At 42.6% G+C, this 21,783-nt stretch overlaps 1 protein-coding gene across 1 annotated transcript; it reads right to left on the bottom strand.

The window, feature by feature from the left end:
- Window positions 1-11,212: 11,212 nt before the first annotated feature.
- LOC123725403 (zinc finger protein 2 homolog) lies at window positions 11,213-21,748 on the bottom strand. Its single transcript, XM_045690643.1, has 3 exons — window positions 21,593-21,748; window positions 18,641-19,208; window positions 11,213-13,799 (listed from the first exon to the last, which is right to left on the bottom strand). Exons 2-3 carry the CDS (start codon window positions 19,148-19,150, stop codon window positions 11,793-11,795), a joined length of 2,517 nt encoding a protein of 838 aa, XP_045546599.1. The 5' UTR covers window positions 19,151-19,208; window positions 21,593-21,748; the 3' UTR covers window positions 11,213-11,792.
- Window positions 21,749-21,783: the final 35 nt, after the last annotated feature.

Raw genomic sequence — 21,783 nt, forward strand, 5'->3', positions numbered from 1 at the left:
GATCAACCAGTGTTGTTACTGGTAGAGAGAAAAGGATCAACCAGTGTTGTTACTGCTAGAGAGAAAAGGATCAACCAGTGTTGTTACTGCTAGAGAGAAAAGGATCAACCAGTGTTGTTACTGGTAGAGAGAAAAGGATCAACCAGTGTTGTTACTGCTAGAGAGAAAAGGATCAACCAGTGTTGTTACTGTTGAAGAGAAAAGGATCAACCAGTGTTGTTACTGGTAGAGAGAAAAGGATCAACCAGTGTTGTTACTGCTAGAGAGAAAAGGATCAACCAGTGTTGTTACTGCTAGAGAGAAAAGGATCAACCAGTGTTGTTGCTGTTGGAGAGAAAAGGATCAACCAGTGCTGTTACTGCTAGAGAGAAAAGGATCAACCAGTGTTGTTGCTGTTGGAGAGAAAAGAGCTCTCTGGTCTGAATTGTATTTAATATTGAACAAAGGGCACTCCCGTCAGCCATTCAAAGTGGGTGCATAAGCCTATACACTAAATGTAGCCTTCTGTTAGATATCAATTACATGGTTAACTATCAGTGATATTAGGCTGTATTTAGAGTTAGCAATTTAGCTAACCACTTCCTCAGGTGGTGGATTAGCCCCAAATGAATTAGTCTATGTGATATAAGTGCCCCCCCAAAAATGTAGGAAAATGAATCTCTATTGAAGAACAAAAACAAAAAAATAGGGAAAATTCTGTAACCCTATTTTGATAGTAAAATAATAGCAACAATTGCTCAATTGTCAAACCAAAAATGAATGTCAATCACTGGTTTAGTTTGCACATAAACATTTCTGGAATCATGCATTCGTGCTTGGACATGATGTTAGAATAGACAATTTATTTGTTGAATCATACCATTCTAGTAGGCCTATTCTAGAACACTTCCACTGACTCCATAAAATGAGGAGGCTTCTAATTTGTTCTATTGCTTGACCCAGCAGCAATTGTGATACGACCAAATCACGGGCTGGTGCCACCAACTGAAAATGTTAGTATGGAGTCCTCCCTGTAACTACGCTTTTAGAATAGAACATGTGAATTACAGGATCTTTAGGCTCTCACACTAGTCCCCAGTGTGGAAATACTACTACAACAACAAAATGCTATATTAAGTGAATGTTTTTAAAACGTTTAAACATATTTCTGGGTGTTAAGAAGGGAAAGTAATCAAATTGTAATCAGATTACGTTACTCAGAGGATTACGTTAACAATTACTTCATTTTTCATGTAACTGTAATCAGTAACAGGTTACATTTTTCAAGTAATCCGCCCAACCCTAATCCTAATCTTACTTCATTTGCACACACTGTATATTGACTTTTCTATTGTGTTATTGACCGTATGTTTATTTATTCCATGTGTAACTCTGTGTTGTTGTTTGTGTCGAACTGCTTTGCTTTATCTTGGCCAGGTCACAGTTGTAAATGAGAACTTGTTCTCAACTGGCCTACCTGGTTAAATAAAGGTTAAATAAAATAAAATAATTAAAACCTGTCTATAGGCAATATCAAAATGTGCAAAAGTAACCTAAATAGGTAAAATTACCAGAGATTCTCATGTGGCCCATTATATTAGGCCATTGGTATATATTTTCAATGTTATATTTGGGCATCTCTGAGCAAATATTGGTGATCAATATTTATTTCCAGGCAATGTTGTAAACTATAGTCTAATCATATTTAAGTTAATTTCCTTGGAACGATAACAGGCAGCCTAATCTATTTCACTGATACCACACATACAGGTGCACTTGGTTGATGACATGGGCTCATGCTGCATTCAAGACAACTGGGAAAAATCTCTTTGAATGGTCATCCAACTTGGAATTCCAAATCGAAACTTGGGCCTCCTCTTAGAGCTCAGACTTTCCAACCTGAAGATCACTGACGCCATGATTTGTCCTTTTTTCCCAGAGTTCCCATGCCACATTCAAAACAACTGGGAAAATACGATCAGTGATCTTCAGGTCGGAAAGTCGGGGGTGGGGGGTGCAAAACGCACATAACGCATACAAATAATTTGGGTACTGTTAAATCGAGGAAGGTAACTAGAAGTGGACTTCTGATGATTTTCTGTGTTTCTTCCACCCAGAAGGAAAGGGTGCTCCACGTCATGCGCTCGGGACAAGACCTGTGACTTACTTTGCTCTCCGGAGCAGGGTGCCTTTAAAACAAGTGATTACTGGGGTGGCATTAAGTGTTGAGGTGGAGGAACTGAAATGAAAGATTCTCTGTGTCTGTGACGCCCATCGTTTGGTGTGACGCAGACCCGGTGGCGAGCATGGAGAAACTGAGAAGACACTGTCTGTCCTTTTGAGTCATTACCTGACAGTCGTGTTATGATATGTCAGTTATCCTGTGAGAGATTTAGCTTCTTAGCATTCTTTGCCATGGTTACAACTGTACCACAGAAATGGAACGTAAATCACAGAAAATAGATGTTGTGGTGGCAGCTGCAGAGAAGTACTTGGGTGTACGAGGTTCTACTGCAGAAGAGTTACAAGGTGCGTTGAACGAAAGAGTCCTGTCCTCCCAGACCGTCGGCCTGGTGTAGGATCAGTTAGGGTCTAAGTAGTTGAACGGGGTGGTGTATTTTATTTGACTTTATGAAGTAGTGGTATGGTGTAGGGATAGCTGGTGGTATGTAGTAGTGGTATGGTGTAGGGATAGCTAGTGGTATGTAGTAGTGGTATGGTGTAGGGATAGCTGGTGGTATGTAGTAGTGGTATGGTGTAGGGATAGTTGGTGGTATGTAGTAGTGGTATGGTGTAGGGATAGCTGGTGGTATGTAGTAGTGGTATGGTGTAGGGATAGCTGGTGGTATGTAGTAGTGGTATGGTGTAGGGATAGCTGGTGGTATGTAGTAGTGGTATGGTGTAGGGATAGCTGGTGGTATGTAGTAGTGGTATGGTGCAGGGATAGTTGGTGGTATGTAATAGTGGTATGGTGCAGGGATAGTTGTTGGTATGTAATAGTGGTATGGTGTAGGGATAGCTGGTGGTATGTAATTGTGGTATGGTGTAGGGATGGCTGGTGGTATGTAATAGTAGTATGGTGTAGGGATAGTTGGTGGTATGTAGTAGTGGTATGGTGTAGTGATAGTTGGTGGTATGTAGTAGTGGTATGGTGCAGGGATAGCTGGTGGTATGTAGCAGTGGTAATGTTGTAGGGATAGTTGGTGGTATGTAGTAGTGGTAATGTTGTAGGGATAGTTGGTGGTATGTAATAGTGGTATGGTGTAGGGATAGTTGGTGGTATGTAATAGTGGTATGGTGTAGGGATAGTTGGTGGTATGTAATAGTGGTATGGTGTAGGGATAGTTGGTGGTATGTAATAGTGGTATGGTGTAGGGATAGTTGGTGGTATGTAATAGTGGTATGGTGTAGGGATAGTTGGTGGTATGTAATAGTGGTATGGTGTAGGGATAGTTGGTGGTATGTAATAGTGGTATGGTGTAGGGATAGTTGGTGGTATGTAATAGTGGTATGGTGTAGGGATAGTTGGTGGTATGTAATAGTGGTATGGTGTAGGGATAGTTGGTGGTATGTAATAGTGGTATGGTGCAGGGATAGTTGGTGGTATGTAATAGTGGTATGGTGCAGGGATAGTTGGTGGTATGTAATAGTGGTATGGTGTAGGGATAGTTGGTGGTATGTAATAGTGGTATGGTGTAGGGATAGTTGGTGGTATGTAATAGTGGTATGGTGCAGGGATAGTTGGTGGTATGTAATAGTGGTATGGTGCAGGGATAGTTGTTGGTATGTAATAGTGGTATGGTGCAGGGATAGTTGGTGGTATGTAATAGTGGTATGGTGCAGGGATAGTTGGTGGTATGTAATAGTGGTATGGTGCAGGGATGGCTGGTGGTATGTAGTAGTGATAATGTTGTAGGGATAGTTGGTGGTATGTAATAGTGGTATGGTGTAGGGATAGTTGGTGGTATGTAATAGTAGTATGGTGCAGGGATAGTTGGTGGTATGTAATAGTGGTATGGTGCAGGGATAGTTGGTGGTATGTAATAGTGGTATGGTGTAGGGATAGTTGGTGGTATGTAATAGTGGTATGGTGCAGGGATAGTTGGTGGTATGTAATAGTGGTATGGTGTAGGGATAGTTGGTGGTATGTAATAGTGGTATGGTGTAGGGATAGTTGGTGGTATGTAATAGTGGTATGGTGTAGGGATAGTTGGTGGTATGTAATAGTGGTATGGTGTAGGGATAGTTGGTGGTATGTAATAGTGGTATGGTGTAGGGATAGTTGGTGGTATGTAATAGTGGTATGGTGCAGGGATAGTTGGTGGTATGTAATAGTGGTATGGTGTAGGGATAGTTGGTGGTATGTAATAGTGGTATGGTGTAGGGATAGCTGGTGGTATGTAATAGTGGTATGGTGTAGGGATAGCTGGTGGTATGTAGTAGTGGTATGGTGCAGGGATAGCTGGTGGTATGTAGTAGTGGTATGGTGCAGGGATAGCTGGTGGTATGTAATAGTGGTATGGTGCAGGGATAGCTGGTGGTATGTAGTAGTGGTATGGTGTAGGGATAGCTGGTGGTATGTAATAGTGGTATGGTGTAGGGATAGCTGGTGGTATGTAGTAGTGGTATGGTGCAGGGATAGCTGGTGGTATGTAATAGTGGTATGGTGCAGGGATAGCTGGTGGTATGTAGTAGTGGTATGGTGTAGGGATAGCTGGTGGTATGTAATAGTGGTATGGTGTAGGGATAGCTGGTGGTATGTAGTAGTGGTATGGTGTAGGGATAGCTGGTGGTATGTAATAGTGGTATGGTGTAGGGATAGCTGGTGGTATGTAGTAGTGGTATGGTGCAGGGATAGCTGGTGGTGTAATGTTTTCCTTTCTCCTTTTTTATTGTGTTTCACAAAATGTAACTTGATCGACCACACACACTCCCACACAGTAGGCAGTGGCATGCACAAACAAAGTGTGCGAGTGACATGATACCAAAGAAGAAGATGGCAGTAGACATAATTGGAACAGGTGTTGGAAGCCTGTGTACTAGTGATGGGGAACAAAACTTCCCGAAGCATTGAGGCTTTCCAGACAATTGTGTCGAAAATACTGTAAGTTAACTACTCGGGGCTTCATTATCCGTTCACAATGCACATTAATGACATCTGCTGGTCGGCAATAAAAATAGCAACGGGTGATTATCAGATGGGGTGGTGTAATGTTTTACAGTTCTTTTTCTCTCCACTGTTTTTATCAAAACTCCGCAGCGCAGCGTTACATCGTTGGCTTTAATAGCCTACAATCAGTTGGATTACCAGGGTCGCATCTTACGTCATACTTCCCCTTTTTGCCTTCAACTTTACAATTGTTCTAAAACGGAATCTAGGGCATTATTTAGGATGCTTAAGACAGAAGCTTATACTAAGTAAAACTAATTATTTTAACAACAGTGCAGAAAGTGTGGTTTCACATAAAACAATTTTCTAAATAGTGTGCCTTCAACAGGATTCGACCTCATACCCTCAATGTTTCCTACTATACCTGGAACCAAAAGCATCTTAAGGCTAAGTTCATTATTAGGAACGTCGTAGGAGCATCGTTAAATCTCCGAGCTGTTTCCCAAAACCATCGTTACTAAAGTTGCACTTGAAAGGTTCTCGTTATTTAACGACTGCCTCAGACCACTAGTAGAACAGCTAAATCCGTTGTTAGATGCTTTTTTACCCTTCCGTGTCACTTTATACATAAGATATCCGCTAAACACATAATCGTTGTCAGTAGCCTATTGTGGAATAATTGTAATGTTAATATTTGCAAGGGAACTGATCCTAGAGCAGTGATACCTTTCTTTCGAGCCTGTCAGTGTCGACACCAGGGGCGGAAATCCCGGGGTGGACGGGGGGGACACGACCCCCCCATCCAGGGAAAAATATGATTTGTCCCCCCCAATATATCACTGAAACATAACTATGTAATTTAAATAATATTAATAATACGCAATGAAAGCAATTGTGCTGATTATAGACACTTAATACCGCGTTTTTAAGTTTCAAAAGATTGCGACCCCTTTGCCTCACAATGGTTTGATCCACTGCCAGTTCCTTAGCTTGCTCCGTAACTGCCGTGAGGTTCATCCAGTCAATCGCGCGCACACACACACACACTAGCTGAATATGCAGAGCTAGCGTGCAAATATTAACTATTAAGCTAGCTAGTACCTATTCCATTTATGTGGCGTCGTCAAAGATGGAATCAGCATGCAGATGATGTAAGTTAGTGCTTCAAAGTCCCTGTGATAAGGTTAGCGATAAACTGAAGTCCAAACTGAACAGAACTACACTCTCATCTACCATTGTCTTAAATATATTTAATGGTCTCGTTGCAAAAGCTAAATTGTCGCAAGGGAACTTTTATTTATTTAATTTCACCTTTATTTAACCCGGGTAGCAAAGATTATAGCAAACGCCACTGAAACGGAATTGGTGCTCGCTAGCTTTGCAAATTCAGCTATTGTTGGAAGCCAGCCAATATGAAACAAACTATTAAAATTACAAAAGGTTGCAGCATATGTTGTGTAAATGGTGAACTCATACAGCTGTCAACTCTTGTCATTTTAATCCGTTTCACATTTGCTAGCTACCTTTTAGATCGAAGCCCATATAGAATGATTGAAGATGATAGAAGCCCATCTCCTACTGTAAATAACCTACACACTGTGTGTGTGTAGCCAGCCAGCCAGCCAGGTAGAAAAATGGCAGAAAAATAAAAGACGGACATCAGAGTATTTTTCAATACACCAAAACGCATAGTAAGAACCCTAGTAGCCTAATATCTCAAAGACTAGTTGATAAAATGTTCATAAGAAAGAAATTAAATTCTAATGGAAATGTTTCACAATGATGTCATTAGGCAGAGCAGGCAACAGATGGCACACAGACAGCAGAGTTGGGGACAGATATGCAGGGACAGACTGGCAGAGACAGGGAGTCTCAGGTAAGTTTGTTGAGTCTTTGTTTGGCAACATTATGAAAGGTTCTCAATTTTTTTGACTTGTAAAATAGGAACATAATTGGAAAATGCCATGGATACCCCCACTCTCAACTTAAACTGGTGACTGAACTAAGATTTGTTAAAGGCAATGGTATTGCTGTTGTGATTAGTTGTGTAGTTTTGGGCAAACACCTTATTTCTTTGGTTCCTCAATATACATTTACCATATTACAATGTAGGCTATGTGTTACAGCACTACTTTTGGTGTCTCCCTCAGGAATTGCTATAGAGAAAATTTCATGTAATTGTCCCCTCCAAAGTGGATATCAGATTTTCGCCCCTGGTCGACACATGCCGTAACAACGTACTTGGCTAACATTCTCTCTGCATAGTGTTTTGGAAACACGTTACATCTTCGGCAGTTGTAGGAAAGATGCGTCGTTAAAACTGTTGCAACATTAAAACGCGTGTAAGCTTAAGTTCCATCGCTATTGGGAAACCGGGCCCTAAACATTTAGTAAGTGATAAATTACGTTTGAGTTGCAACTCTCTGAAGTCACTTAATGGGGAAAAGCGTTGGAACCCAACCTGTAAAAGCGTCCATTGAAGTGGCTTTTCTTTTATGTTAGAACCTAGCCACTTCAGCAATCTTCTAAAGAAATAATCATATATTTTCCAGCACGTGTTTAGTTTCCTGATATTTTGTAAGAACAAAACTACAGCCCATTCTGCAAAAAGCTCATTTTGGTCCTTTAAGTCCTTTAACTCCAACACAGTAGCTATGTTTCCATTAACTTGTCCAGTAATTTTTTTGGTCGACATTTATAAAGTTTGCATTGAAAATAGATAAAACAATTGCCTGCTTGGGTGCGTTTCATTCAACTATCTTGTGTAGATCAACAGCCGGATGTAATGACGTCACACCTAAAATAGAATGCATTTTCGTAAAAACAGAGTGTTGAACGTAGCGGTTGAAGTGTTTCCATTACCCATTGAGGGAAATTGGGCATTAATAAATTGGCGACAGCCTGTATTCCCTCCCACCTATCTATTTCATGTATCAGGTATACCGCGAAAACCAGCATGGAGAGAATGCAATAATTTACTAATATTTGCCATATTCTAATAATTCTGATGTGCCAACGAATCACCACCGTCCGTAGATCTGAAATAATTGGATGGTGAAACTTGCCAGCCAACCAGAAAATCAAGTCGAAGCAATTCACACATTCTTTAAAGTTAGGAAAATCGTTGGCCTGCAATTGTTTAAAAAAAAAATTCATAGGCGAACAAATAGATTTTGCAAGAAGTAGGTATTTAGAATTAAAATGTGGAGTGGAGCTTATAGTTACGCGATGACGTCACCTTCAAAAGTATTCCGCAATCATTTATACAAATTGAATTAAAAAAACAGCTTTTCCATTTGTCGCAATAAAGTTATACAAATTAAAAAAATCTAACCCTGTTGAACGGATAAATGTTGTTGATCTTTAAATGTCTCCTATATCTGCCATTTCCATTAACACGTTGCAATTATTTTCTTTGTGCTATTGCTTTTGTCGAATACACCTGGGTCAATGGAAACATGCCTATTGTTAACTTGCAAACCACCCTTTGAAATGGACAAAAACAAATGAAAAGTCTGGATTTCAGGCTAACAGACAGCACCATACTACAAGTTATGTGAGCTCCGCATCAACAGGTGCCCCTGGTCTTCACAGTATGGTTAGGGCTACCCTGCGCTAACCCAGGTCTCTCTTACTCATGTCTTAAACTAATGACTCATGAATATATCGTGTCATAATTACAGCCAGTGTGATACCAATATTTATAAACTGGGTGGTTCGAGCCAAGAATGCTGATTGGCTGGTATATTGGCTGGTATATCAGACCGTAAACAATGGGTATGACAAAACATTTCTTTTTACTGCCCTAATTACGTTGATAACCAGTTTACAATAAGGTACCTCAAGGGTTTGTGATATATGGTCAATATACCACGGCTAAGGGCTGTAACCAGGCACTCCGCTTTGTTTCGTGCATAAGAACAGCCCTTAGCCGTGGTATAGTGGCAATATACCACACCCCCTTGGGCCTTACTGCTTAAATATATACTATACTGTAGATTGGGTGTTGCAATGTAGTCTACATCTTAGATTTACAACTGACAGGACTAATGGTTGCTAGGGAGTTGTCTAGATAATCATTAAAAAAACGGAACAGTTAAACAGAAAACATTTTTTACAATTATAAATCGATGGTGGTGTTTCTAAATGTTATTAACCCCCTTAAAAAATGAACTAGCATTTCTTTAGTGGTCTCCATGAATCGTGGCCCCTCTGCAGTTCACCACACAGCTCTGTAGTTGGAGACAACCACGTATCTGAATAAAGCAGAATGTTTTAAATAACAAACAAACATCACAACAATTTTACCCATATTTGTCATTTAGAATGAACTGGTCAAGGCAAAGAGGGTGTATAAATGTTAGATGAACAACTCAAACCGTTTACCATTGTCTACTTAAGTGGGTTGCTCTCCAATAGACACCAAATGCGAGTCTGGACTACTTAGTTCATTGACTTCCACTGAAACGGAAACATTTGGGAGTGGGATGTCTCGATTCAATCTCTGGTCAAGGAGGTAAGTTTGCGGTAAAGTATTTCAAACCCCAGAAATCAGGACACACCAGACCCAATACTTTGAGGAAGTCAGTTGTATAGTTCTATTCAGTCTCCCAATCTGTTTTGTCTTTCATTACCTCATCTGGTTCCAAATCCCTCCCTACATCTGGCCAACATAGAAGGGGGAGGGGCCAGGGGGACGTAGTAGGTGGGGGTTTGAGATGTCCTGAGTGCCAAATGGCACCTTTGTCCATACAGAGTGCAATAATGTTGACCAGAGCCCTGGTCAGAGCCCTATGGGCCCTGGTTAAAAGTCCTGCACAAATTGTAGGGCATAGGCTCTGGTCAAAATTAGTGCCATTTTGGACAGGCTGAGTCAAAGGCAGTGTTCCAGTACTTAAGAAATGCTTCCTCCCAATCTATTTACTTCAGTTGGTAACCAGATCTATAGAGTGATTCCTCACGAAACCCAGACAACAACAACAAAAAGACTGGGCGCAGACATCCATTTTAATTCTATTCCATGTTGGTTCAATGTAATTTTCATTGAAATGATGTGGAAACAACGTTTATTGAACCGGTGTGTGCCCAGTGGGATGGGTTTTGGGGAGTGTAACTAAATGTAATCCATAGAATGGTCATTTGGAGGAAGGATTGTTTACATATATTTGAGATTCATCTCTAAAAGTATAATTGAGAAATAACTGATCAAAGTTATTCGATTTTGGCCTTACCCAGGCCTAATTTAAAACTCCATGTTTCATCTGTAAGTGCTACAAAGCAAAAAATAAACAATTTTTGATTTGGCAATTTTTATATATATAAATATATATATATACACACACACACACACACACACACACACACACACACACACACACACACACACACACACACACACACACACACACACACACACACACACACACACACATACACACACACACACACCAACGTTCAAAGGTTTGAGGTCACTTAGAAATGTCCTTGTTTTTGGTTGGCCTTCTAGGCAGAGTTGCAAAGAAAAAGCCATATCTCAGACTGGCCAATAAAAATAAAAGATTAAGATGGGCAAAATATCACAGACACTGGACAGAGGAACTCTGCCTAGAAGGTAGCATCCCGGAGTCGCCTCTTCATTGATGACTTTGAGACTGGTGTTATGCTGATACTATTTAATGAAGCTGCCAGTTGAGGACTTGTGAGGCGTCTGTTTCTAAAACTAGACACTCTAATGTACTTGTCCTCTTGCTCAGTTGTGCACCGGGGCCTCCCACTCCTATTTCTATTCTGGTTAGAGCCAGTTTGCGCTGTTCTGTGAAAGGAGTAGTACACAGTGTTGTACGAGATCTTCAGATTCTTGGTAATTTCTCCCATGGAATAGCCTTCATTTTTCAGAACAAGAATAGACAAGAATGAGTTTAAGAAGAAAGTTCTTTGTTTCTGGCCGTTTTGAGCCTGCAATCAAACCCACAAATGCTGATGCTCCAGATACTCAACTAGTCTAAAGAAGGCCAGTTGTATTGCTTCTTTAATCAGCACAACCATTCATTTTCAGCTGCGCTAACATAATTGCAAAAGGCTTTTCTAATGATCAATTAGCCTTTTAAAATGATAAACTTGGATTAGCTAACACAATGTGCCATTGGAACACAGGAGTGATAGTTGCTGATAATGGGCCTCTGTTCGCCTACGTAGATATTCCATTTTTTTTTTATCAGCTGTTTCCAGCTACAATAGTGCTTTACAACATCAACAATGTCTACACTGTATTTCTGATCAATTTGATGTTATTTTAATGGACAAACAATGAGCTTTTCTTTTTAAAAATCAATGTACATTTCTAAGTGACCCCAAACTTTTGAAAGGTAGTGTAAAAAATATTTATATTGTTGTACATAATATACTCTATAAGCATATCAAAGTTCTAATGTGGAATCTCTTCTAATTTTAAAGTTAAGCCCACTTTATGAAGTGGAGTCAACATGGGCATCCCTGTGGAATGCTTTCGACACCTTGTAGAGTCCATTCCGCGACGAATTGAGGATGTTCTGAGGGCAAAATGGGGTGCAACTCAATATTAGGAAGGTGTTAATGTTTTATTCTATGGATTATATTTTGTGAATTTCCCCCAAATCATGGTATTTTTCTGTCTGGGTATCGTGAGGAATCCCTTTATAAGGGATTGGACAGGTGATAAACCAGGTTACCATTGAGTCTGTGATAGGTAGGGATAAGACACATGCTGATTGTGTGGTAGGTAGGGATTAGGGAGTCTTGGGACAGAGACAGGCAGAGTTTGCCTGTGTGTGTCCTGATGTTTCTTCAGACTGCTCCACTGGGCAAAGGCTTTATCACACATGCGGCACTGGAATGGTTTCTCTCCTGTGTGGGTCCGCCGGTGGTTTTTCAAGACATTCCCATCACGAAACCTCCTCCCGCAGTCAGGGCATTGGTACGGCTTCTCTCCAGTGTGGATTCGCAGGTGTAGATTGCAGTGGCTCTTACTTGTGAAGCTCTTGTCACAGTAAGTACAGCAGTAAGGTTTCTCACCAGCATGAATCCGGAGATGAAGTTTTAAACTCCCTGTCAGAGAGAAACTCTTTCCACACTGAGGGCAAAGGTAAGGCCTCTCTCCAGTGTGTTTCCTCTGGTGGACTAGTAAACTACCTTTAGTGGAGAAGGTCTTGTCGCACTGTGGGCAGTGGACTCTGCTTTTGTGAGTCTTCTGAAGGTGACCCTTTAGAAGAGCCTTGGTAGAGAACTTCTCCCCACAGTGGGGGCATGGAAGAGGGCCTTGGTGCATACGGACTGGACCCAGTGTCTCCCCCTTGTGGTTCTTCAGGTGGTGCTGCTTTAGCGAGATTGTATGACGAAACTTCATCCCACACACCAAGCAGTGGTAAGGTGTCTCTCCCGTGTGAGTTCTCATGTGTCGCTGTAAGAGTCCAGATTGAGTAAAATCTTTACCGCAGCGAGGACAGACATACGGTTTCTCCCCAGTATGGATTCTCAGGTGTCTTTTAAGACTGCCGGCCTCACTGAATCCCCTTCCACATTCAGAGCACACATGTGGTTTTTTCAGAGGATCATTTGGCGGATGCCGGGTTTGCATGTGTGATTCCAGTTTAAATGCACTTACGAAGCTCTTCATACAGTGAGCACAGCGGTGAGGGTGTTCTGTGTGAACAATTTCCCGGTGATGTATAAGGCTTATTTTTTCACGAAAATTCCTACCACATTCCGAGCAGTGGTAAGGTTTCTCACCTGTGTGAGTCCTGATGTGTCTCTGTAAGTTTCCAGAATCATTGTAGTTCTTCCCACAATGATGGCAAACATACGGTTTCTCCCCAGTATGAGTTCTCAGGTGTCTCTTAAGACTGCCAGCCTCACTGAATCCCTTTGCGCATGTAGAACACACGTGTGGTTTCTCTCCAGTCAAGTTCTCTCTGTATCTCTTCAGGTACTGTAAGTGTCGTTTTAGACTTCGTGCTGTGATAAAACTCTTCCCACAATGATCACAGATATGGGAGCCATCTCCTGAGAGGGGTTCCTTACGTTGCTTAGCATTAGGCGTGCTGCAAAGCTTCTCTCTTGTGTGTTTTCTCTGGTGTAGTCTGCGTTTGCGTGAGGTACCGAAGCTCATCCCACAGTCGTCAGAGGAGCAATGGTAAGGTTTCTCTCCTGTAAGGACGCTCATCACAACGACCTTCTCTCCTGGGTGAGTTTTTCTCATGTGTCTCCTTAAGTTTCCAGAATCACTCCAAGCCTTTCCACAATGATGGCAGACGTACGGTTTCTCCCCAGTATGAGTTCTCAGGTGTCTCTTAAGACTGCCAGCCTCACTGAATCCCTTTCCGCATGTAGAACACACGTGTGGTTTCTCTCCAGTCAAGTTATCTCTGTATTTCTTCAGGTACTGTAGGTGTAGTTTTAGACTTCTTGCTGTGGTAAAATTCTTCCCACAATGATCACAGATATGGGAGCTTGGACTGTCTCCTGAGAGGGTTTCATTGCGTTGTTCAGCAGACGAGCTGTGAGGATTCTCTCCTGTCTGTGTTGTCTTGTGAATTATATGGCCACTCTGCCCTGCTGTTTTCATGCAGTCGACCAGCCGCACAGACACCCTCTTCAGACTCAGCAGTAATACGCTACTGGGAGAGGCACGACCTGGGGACTTCGGGAGGGCAGAGTGTGACGTGGAAAGCTTGTTCTGTAAATCATAAAAATAGAGACAGAACAAATCAGGGTGGGAAACACTCTCCTACGTGTCAAGGAATTGTTTGTCTCAAAAGTCTTTCCCTTGACTCCGCTCATCCTTGATTAAAAAAACATTGGAGGATAAAGCCCAAGAGGAGAAACCTTGAATCTTTTCCTGCAATACATTTATAGAAGGAGGATAACAAGATGCCACCGACAGACACGGTTTCCTTGTTTCTAGCTACTAGCCAACTTTGCAGTATTTTTTGAGGGGTGTTATTTCTGACATATTGGGGGTGTTATTTCTGACATTATTTGCTAGAACGTTTCTTGTATTATTACCTACAGCTGAAAATAACTGACACTAAATCGGCGGTCACTCACCAGAAGCTCGAGCAGAAATTCTACTTCCCTGACCTGGATCCTTTGTTTGAACTTCCCGAGACAGGTCTATTCATCCCGGGAGCTGCACCAAAACACTGACGCCGGAGAAGAGGAAGAAGTGGAGCCCGGCGTGCATACCATGCACCACTTCAGAGTACATTACTCTCTAACGTTCGGTCCCTGGACAATAAAGTAGACAAGCTCAGGGCGAGGATCTCCTTCCAGACAGACATCAGGGACTGTAACATACTCTGTTTTACGGAATAATGGCTCTCTCCGGATATATTGTCCCCTGTCCAATCAGCCAGCGGGATTCTTCGACCATCACGCAGACAGGAAGAAAGAACTCTCAGGGAAAAAGAAAGGCGGAGGGGTTTGTTTCATGATTAACAACTCATGGTCCTTTTGTCCTTTTGTTTTCCCCATCTGGAATACCTCACCATCAAATGCAAGCCGAATTACCTCCCGATATACTTTTCTTCGGTCATTGTCACTGCCGTGTATATTCCCCAATCAAGCACACACCGCGACTATGTGCAAACTGGAAAGCACATATCCCAAGGCTGCATTTATTGTAGCTGGGGACTTTAGTAAAGGAAATCTGAGGAAAACGCTACTGACATTTTTATCAAAACATCGCCTGTACAACATGCGCATCACGTACCCTGGATCGTTGTTACTCTCCCTTCTGGGGATGGCCCTACCCTGCCCAGCCATCAGAAAATCAGATCACGCCTCCATTCTGCACCTCCCCACCTATAGGCAGAACCTTAAAGAGGAAGCTCCGGTGGTAAGGACTGGTCGAGGTTGGTCTCAGAATCTACACTTCAAGAATGTTTTGACCATGCGGACTGGGAAATGTTCCGGGTCGCCTCTGAGAATAATATTGACGTATACATAGACTCAGTGACTGAGTTCATCAGGATGTGGATAGAGGATGTTGTTCTCATGGTGACTGAGTTCATCAGGAAGTGCATAGAGGATGTTGTTCTGACTGTGACGATTAGAACTTATCCAAACCAAAAACGTGGATAGATGGCAGCATTCACACAAAACTGAAAGCGTGAATGCATTTAACCGTGGAAAGGTGACAGACGAAACAGACGAGCTATGACCTTTGTAAGGCAATCAAAGAGGCAAAACGACAGTACAGGGACAAAGTGAAGTCACAATTCAACGGCTCAGACACCAGATGCATGTGGCAGGGACTCAAGACAATCCCAGATTAAAAAGGGAAAGCCAGCCACGTTGCGGACGTCGATGCCTCGCTCCCGGATAAGCTAAACACCCTCACCCACTTCGAGGAAAATATTGAGCCGCTGCCGAGGTCCCTTCCGCTCACTAGGACTGTGTGCTCTCGTTCTCCGTGACCGACGTGAGTAAGTCATGTAAACATGCTAACCCTCACTTGGCTGCCGGCCCAGACGGCATCCCAAGCCGCATCCTCAGAGCATGTGCAAACTAGAGTTGTTTACGGACATATTCAAATTTCTTCATATTCCAGTCTGTTGTCCCCACTTGCATCAAGATGTCCACCATTATTCCTGTACCCAAGAAAATGGTCACTGAACTAAATGACTATCGCCCCGTAGCACTCACTTCTGTTATCATTAGGTGCTTTGAGAGGCTAGTTAAGGAACATATCACCTCCACCTTACACAACAACCTAGACCCACTTCAATTCCCACTACCTCCTCAACAGATCCACAGAATCTCCATTGCACTGAACACTGCCCTATCCCACCTGGACAAGATAAATACCTATGTAAGAATGCTGTTCATTGGCTACAGCTCAGCCTTCAACACCCTAGTGCTGTACAAGCTCATCATTAAGCTCAAGGCCCTGAGTCCGAACCCCTCTCTGTGCAACTGGGTCCTGGACTTTCTGGCAGCCACCTGAGCAATGACCCGTTCACCCTGCTACCATCTAGAAGGGACCCACACATAAGACAGACTGTCAAATACTGATTCTTCCACCTCTGCAACATTGTCAAAGTCAGGTCTTTCCTCTCCTGTCCTCTCCTGTCCTACCGCAAGAGGTGAAGGTAGCCAACACGTTCGCCACACTGATCCTCAACACTGCGTGCTCAGCCCCCTCCTGTACTATCTGTTCAGCCATGACTGCGTGGCCACGCATGTCTCCAACTCAATCATCAAGTTTACTGACCACCCAGCAGTGGTAGACCTGAGTACAGCCTACAGGGAGGAGGTGAGAACCCTGGCAGAGTGGTGCCAGGAATATAACCTCTCCCACAACAAAAATGAAGGAGCTGATCGTGGACTATAGGAGACAGAGAGCGTACGCCCCACATCTACATCGACGGGGCCGCAGTGGAGAGTCAAAAGCTTCAAGTTATAGGCATGCAGATCACTGATGTCCTGAAATGGTCCCTTCACACAGACAGTGTGGTGAAGACGGTGCAGCAGCACCTCTTCAACCTCAGGAGCCTGAAGAAATTTGCCTTGGCCTAAGACCCTCACGAACTTCTACAGATGCACCATTGAGAGCCTCCTGTCGGGCTGTATCACCGCCTGGTATAGCAAATGCGCTGTCCACAACTGCAGGGCTCTCCAGAGGGTGGTGCGGTCAGCCCAAAGCATCATCGGGGACACACTGCCTGCCCTCCAGTACATCGACAGCACCCGATGTACCAGGAAGGCCAAGAAGATCATCAAGGACCTCAGCCACCTGAGCAATGACCCGTTCACCCTGCTACCATCTAGAAGGGACCCACACATAAGACAGACTGTCAAATACTGATTCTTCCACCTCTGCAACATTGTCAAAGTCAGGTCTTTCCTCTCCTGTCCTACTGCTGTAACACATATACATGCATTCATCTCCTCCTGTCTTGACTACTGCAAATCACTACTCTCTGGTATCAATTCAAGTTCCCTCCATAAGCTCCTAAAATCTGCAGCCCGCTTCACCCAGACTAACTCCTGGCAGCACATCACCCAGACTAACTCCTGGCAGCACATCACCCAGACTAACTCCTGGCAGCACATCACCCAGACTAAGTCCTGGCAGCACATCACCCAGACTAAGTCCTGGCAGCATATCACCCAGACTAAGTCCTGGCAGCACATCACCCAGACTAAGTCCTGGCAGCATATCACCCAGACTAACTCCTGGCAGCACATCACCCAGACTAAGTCCTGGCAGCATATCACCCAGACTAAGTCCTGGCAGCACATCACCCAGACTAAGTCCTGGCAGCACATCACCCCTTGCCCTCCGTGAACTCCACTGGCTCCCAACTCATTGACTACAAGATCCTCCTTCAGACCTACAAAGCCCTTCACCATCTTGTTCAAATATTCACACCCGAGTTAATACTTTGTAGGAGCACCTTTGGTGGCTATTACAGATAGCTGTAAGTCGTTTTTGGGGTAAGTCTCTAAGAGCTTTACACACCTGGATTGGACAATATTTACTGTTTTCTTTATTTTTTTCCCTTCAAGGCTTGATCATTGCTAGACAGCCATTTTTCAAATCTTGCCATATAAATTTCAAGCCGATTTTAAAGTCAAAACTGTAACTAGGTCACTCAGGAACATTCAATGTCATCTTGGTAAAGCAGCTCCAGTGTATATTTGGCCTTGCTTTTTTTAGGTTACTGTCCTGCTGAAAGGTGAATTAGTCTCCCAGTGTCTGTTGGAAAGCAGACTGAACCAGGTTTTCCTCTAGGATTTTGCCTGTGCTTGGGCACTATTACGTTTCTTTTTATCCTAAAAAACTCAGTCTTTGCCGATGACAAGCATATACATAACACGGTGCAGCCACCACCACGTTTGAAAAATTGAAGAGTGATGTGTTGTGTTGGATTAGTGATGTGTTGTGTTTGCCCCAAACATAACACTTTGTATTCAGGATATATCGTTAATTTCTTTGCCACATTTTTTTGCCACATTTTTTGCACTATTAGTGCCTTGTTGTAAACAACAACTCCAGTGTAGATTTGGCCTTGTGTTTTAGGTTATTGTCCTGCTGAAAGGTGAATTCATCTCCCAGTGTATATGTGGCCTTGTGTTTTATGTTATTGTCCTGCTGAAAGGTGAATTCATCTCCCAGTGTCTGGTGGAAAGCAGACTGAATATTTGTATTTTGTACTGGCTTCCTTCTTTTCACTCTATCATTTAAATTAGTATTTTGGAGTAACTACAATGTTGTTGATCCATCCTCAGTTTTCTCCTGTTTAAAAGTCACCATAGTCCTCATGGTGAAATCCCTGAGCGGTTTCCTTCCTCTTCAGCAACTGAGTTAGGAAGGATGCCTGTATCTTTGTAGTGACTGGGTGTATTAATACAACATCCAAAGTGTAATTAATAACCTGCGATAATATCTGAAAATGTGTGTTTCGCGACCAACAAACTGATTTGAGGACAACGAATCAAGGATGAGATTTATCAAAGAAAGACTATAACACACATTTTATGACTGTAAAAATAAATACTCATGTCTCTTACTCTCTGCTCTGGAGTGTGCCTCTCTGGATCTGACTCTGGCCCCAGCCCATTGCTATCCAACCAATAATTGTCCTCCATGTCAAATTCTTCATCGCAGTCTGCAGCGTCATCATCGGATTGGCTGGAACTCAAGTGCTCCACCTTCAGTCCATTGCTAGGCAACCAATCGCTGTCCCCATCGCATTCTTCATCACAGTCTACAGCATCATCATCATCGGACTGGCTGGGACTCATTGGTGCACCACTAGCAATCTCCAGCATCCTTCTGATGTCATCTTTCAGTTGGACTAACCAAGACATTCCCTGCTCCTCCGATTTCATTGAATCAGTATTGTCCCACATTTCCTCCATGATTCTACGGCGTAATAAGCGATGATTCATCCCTTTAATTTCCGATCCATCGTTGCCATGACGTTCACACAGGTAACATAAATTGTCCTCGGTTAAAGTGAATAAACTCTGTTCAATTTCATCAATCAACGTTTCCTTCTCTGAACTGAGTGGATTCATATTGTCCTGCTCGTGTGGCAACAACGACAATGCAGTCAATGGCAGGACTATAGAGTACCTGTAAAAAAAAAGATGAATACATCAAAACACTCATCTGTAATTTCATGTCCTCATTAGCTGATATTTAAAGGAATAGTTCAGGATTTTGGCAACGAGTTTCTTTACTTCCCCAGAGTTAAACGGACTTATGGATACCATGTTTATGTCTCTGCGTCCAGAATGAAATAAGTTAGAGGTGTTGTTTCACAAGCCAATGCTAACTTGCAGTAGAGCAATGACGAAGTCTACAGAAACAGCTAGCAGTTTCTTTACACTTCCAGTCATTCTTATGATCGAAATCGACACAGGCAGGCTTTCATTGTTTTCAAATATGTAGCCTATTTGACTGACAAACCTTAGCTTATTTAACATAGGCAAGTCAGTTAACAACAAATTCTTATATAGAATGACAGCCTAGGAACAGTTGAATCAACCGGTTTATCCTCATTAGCTGTGATAACGGGGAGCTTCATAGCAGGAGACTCATCCATCATCTTGGCAATACTTTCCTCCTGCTCTATTACATGCTGACCAAACCAGACGCGTGAATCCTCTTTCACCTTTATTTAACTCAGCAAGTCAGTTATTTACAATGACGGCCTAGGAACAGTGGGTTAACAGACTTGTTCAGGGGCAGAACGACAGTTTTTGACCTCGTCAGCTCAGGGATTTGATCCAGCAACCATTCAGTTACAAGTCCAACGCTCTAACCACTACCCTAACTGCCTCCACATCCTCATTGGTTTTTAGGAGCTTAATACACACGTGGGTGATTGAAAGATGAACTTAGGTCCACACTCCGGTAGGTTGTAGTAATGCTGTAAAGTTGGTTGCCAACCGCCATATAAAGTCCAAAGAAGAAAAAGAAGCCTTTAGGAAGGAGGAGAAAGGAATTCCGTTGACCGTTTTATCTGTGGATTCATTTTTTAATTGCCATAAATGTTTAAAATGCTTTTCGACCTGTCCCCAAATTAATATAATTGGTTCAGAGTTTGTTTTCATATTTCAACCTGCGTGTCCAGTTGCTGGGGTAACGTTTGAATTTAGAAAACACTTAGTTATTAAATGAAATATTTTGCTCCAAGAAGTAATCCAACAATGTAAACGTAGCCATCTTGTCTATTCCTCATCTCTCATTGATCGGAGGTCGGGTGAGTGTACGCTTGATTAGTGGACACCCACCTGGCTCGTTAATTAATCCACCAATCAAGCGTCACTTTGAATGACACTCATTTATGGAGCAAAACATGTATTTAATAACGGGAATTGTGAATTCAATCGTTCCCGCTGCAACTGGACACATACATTTAAGAGAATGGTGCCTCTCCTAATCGAGAACGATGAAAGTATCGCCAAGAAAAGGTTGGTGGATAAATCTCCTGCTATGGCTATGCAGCTGCCTGAGATCAACGTTTATCACAGCTGATGAGGAGAAACCGTTTGATTCCATTAACTATCACTTTACCCAGCTTTGGGACAGCATCGGGAGTCTGTATTGGTTGCATCATTCTGGTTGGTTGGCGACAGAAAATAACGTACCACAATATAGCCGGCTACACAAAAGAAAAAACGTTTGTCAACAAAGGCATATGCATGTATAAGCTCTAGGAACTATTTACCGAAAGTGAAGTGTGACCCTCGCTATCCCACTTTTGTCAGAACAGCACCATGTTCCTGTTGCGTTAGACAGTGGGTTGTCATTAGACCACGCACATCCTACCACTGTCTACAGAGCTGGAATGTGGTGCGGTTCGGACAACGTTTGGATTCAGACGTTTATTTGATAGTGAGGGTCACATTTAAATTTACGTCTGGTAAATGGAGTTCCTAGAGCCTAAACATATGTTTTTGTGTATCCGGATATATTGTGGTAGGGTTATTTTCCAGGGTTATTTTCCGTCGCCAGCCACCAGGACGACTATACGCACAACTCAGGAAGTCCAACCAATACAGACCCCCGATGTTGTGTCAAAACTACACTATACCATGCATTTCGTTGGGACCACTAAATGCACAAAAAAAACAATTTTCTGGCAATTTAACCGTTAATTTGACCAGCATTGCTCCGCGTAGACGCGAGAAAAATAGAATCTGACACTTGCAGCCCGTCTTCTCATTCTGCATTATATTTCCATCGTGAGCACGCTCATTCGCGTGTTTAAAACCACTTAACGTATGATTTGGGCTTTTTTAAAGGTCTATATAAACCGTTCTGATATAGGTAACGTTTGAACAAATACGTTACAACAGCTAACGTTAACTAGCTAGATCGGCTAGCGATCCATGTGGACCTAGCTACAAAGCGATTAAAATTTGGCTAGATGCGCATTTATGATCTACCTTGATACTTTTAATCAACTTTAATCATATCGCATGTGTGACGGTTCCCTCCAATATGTTTACCTTTTGACCAAAGATGGTTTAGATAGTCTTGCTTTCAACTCAGCCTGTTTTGATGGCAGCAGTTTGATGCCGTCATTTCCGGTATGGGAAGGAAGCCTTCTTCAGAGGTGCATTGGCAGACTTGAATGTCTATTGCAGCCATCTACTGTACAGGGTACTGAACGACAAAAAAGAAAAACCATTTTTTTTGG

The sequence above is a fragment of the Salmo salar genome, chromosome ssa12 (genome assembly GCF_905237065.1).
Source record: "Salmo salar chromosome ssa12, Ssal_v3.1, whole genome shotgun sequence".
NCBI lineage: Eukaryota > Metazoa > Chordata > Actinopteri > Salmoniformes > Salmonidae > Salmo > Salmo salar.

Excerpts from the sequence above, each read along its gene's own strand:
- LOC123725403 (XM_045690643.1), bottom strand. The coding sequence starts at position 19,150 with ATGAATCCACTCAGTTCAGAGAAGGAAACGTTGATTGATGAAATTGAA. Across the intron at positions 13,800-18,640 it reads GGCACACTCCAGAGCAGAGA|AACAAGCTTTCCACGTCACA; the intron begins GTAAGAGACATG and ends TATGATTTACAG.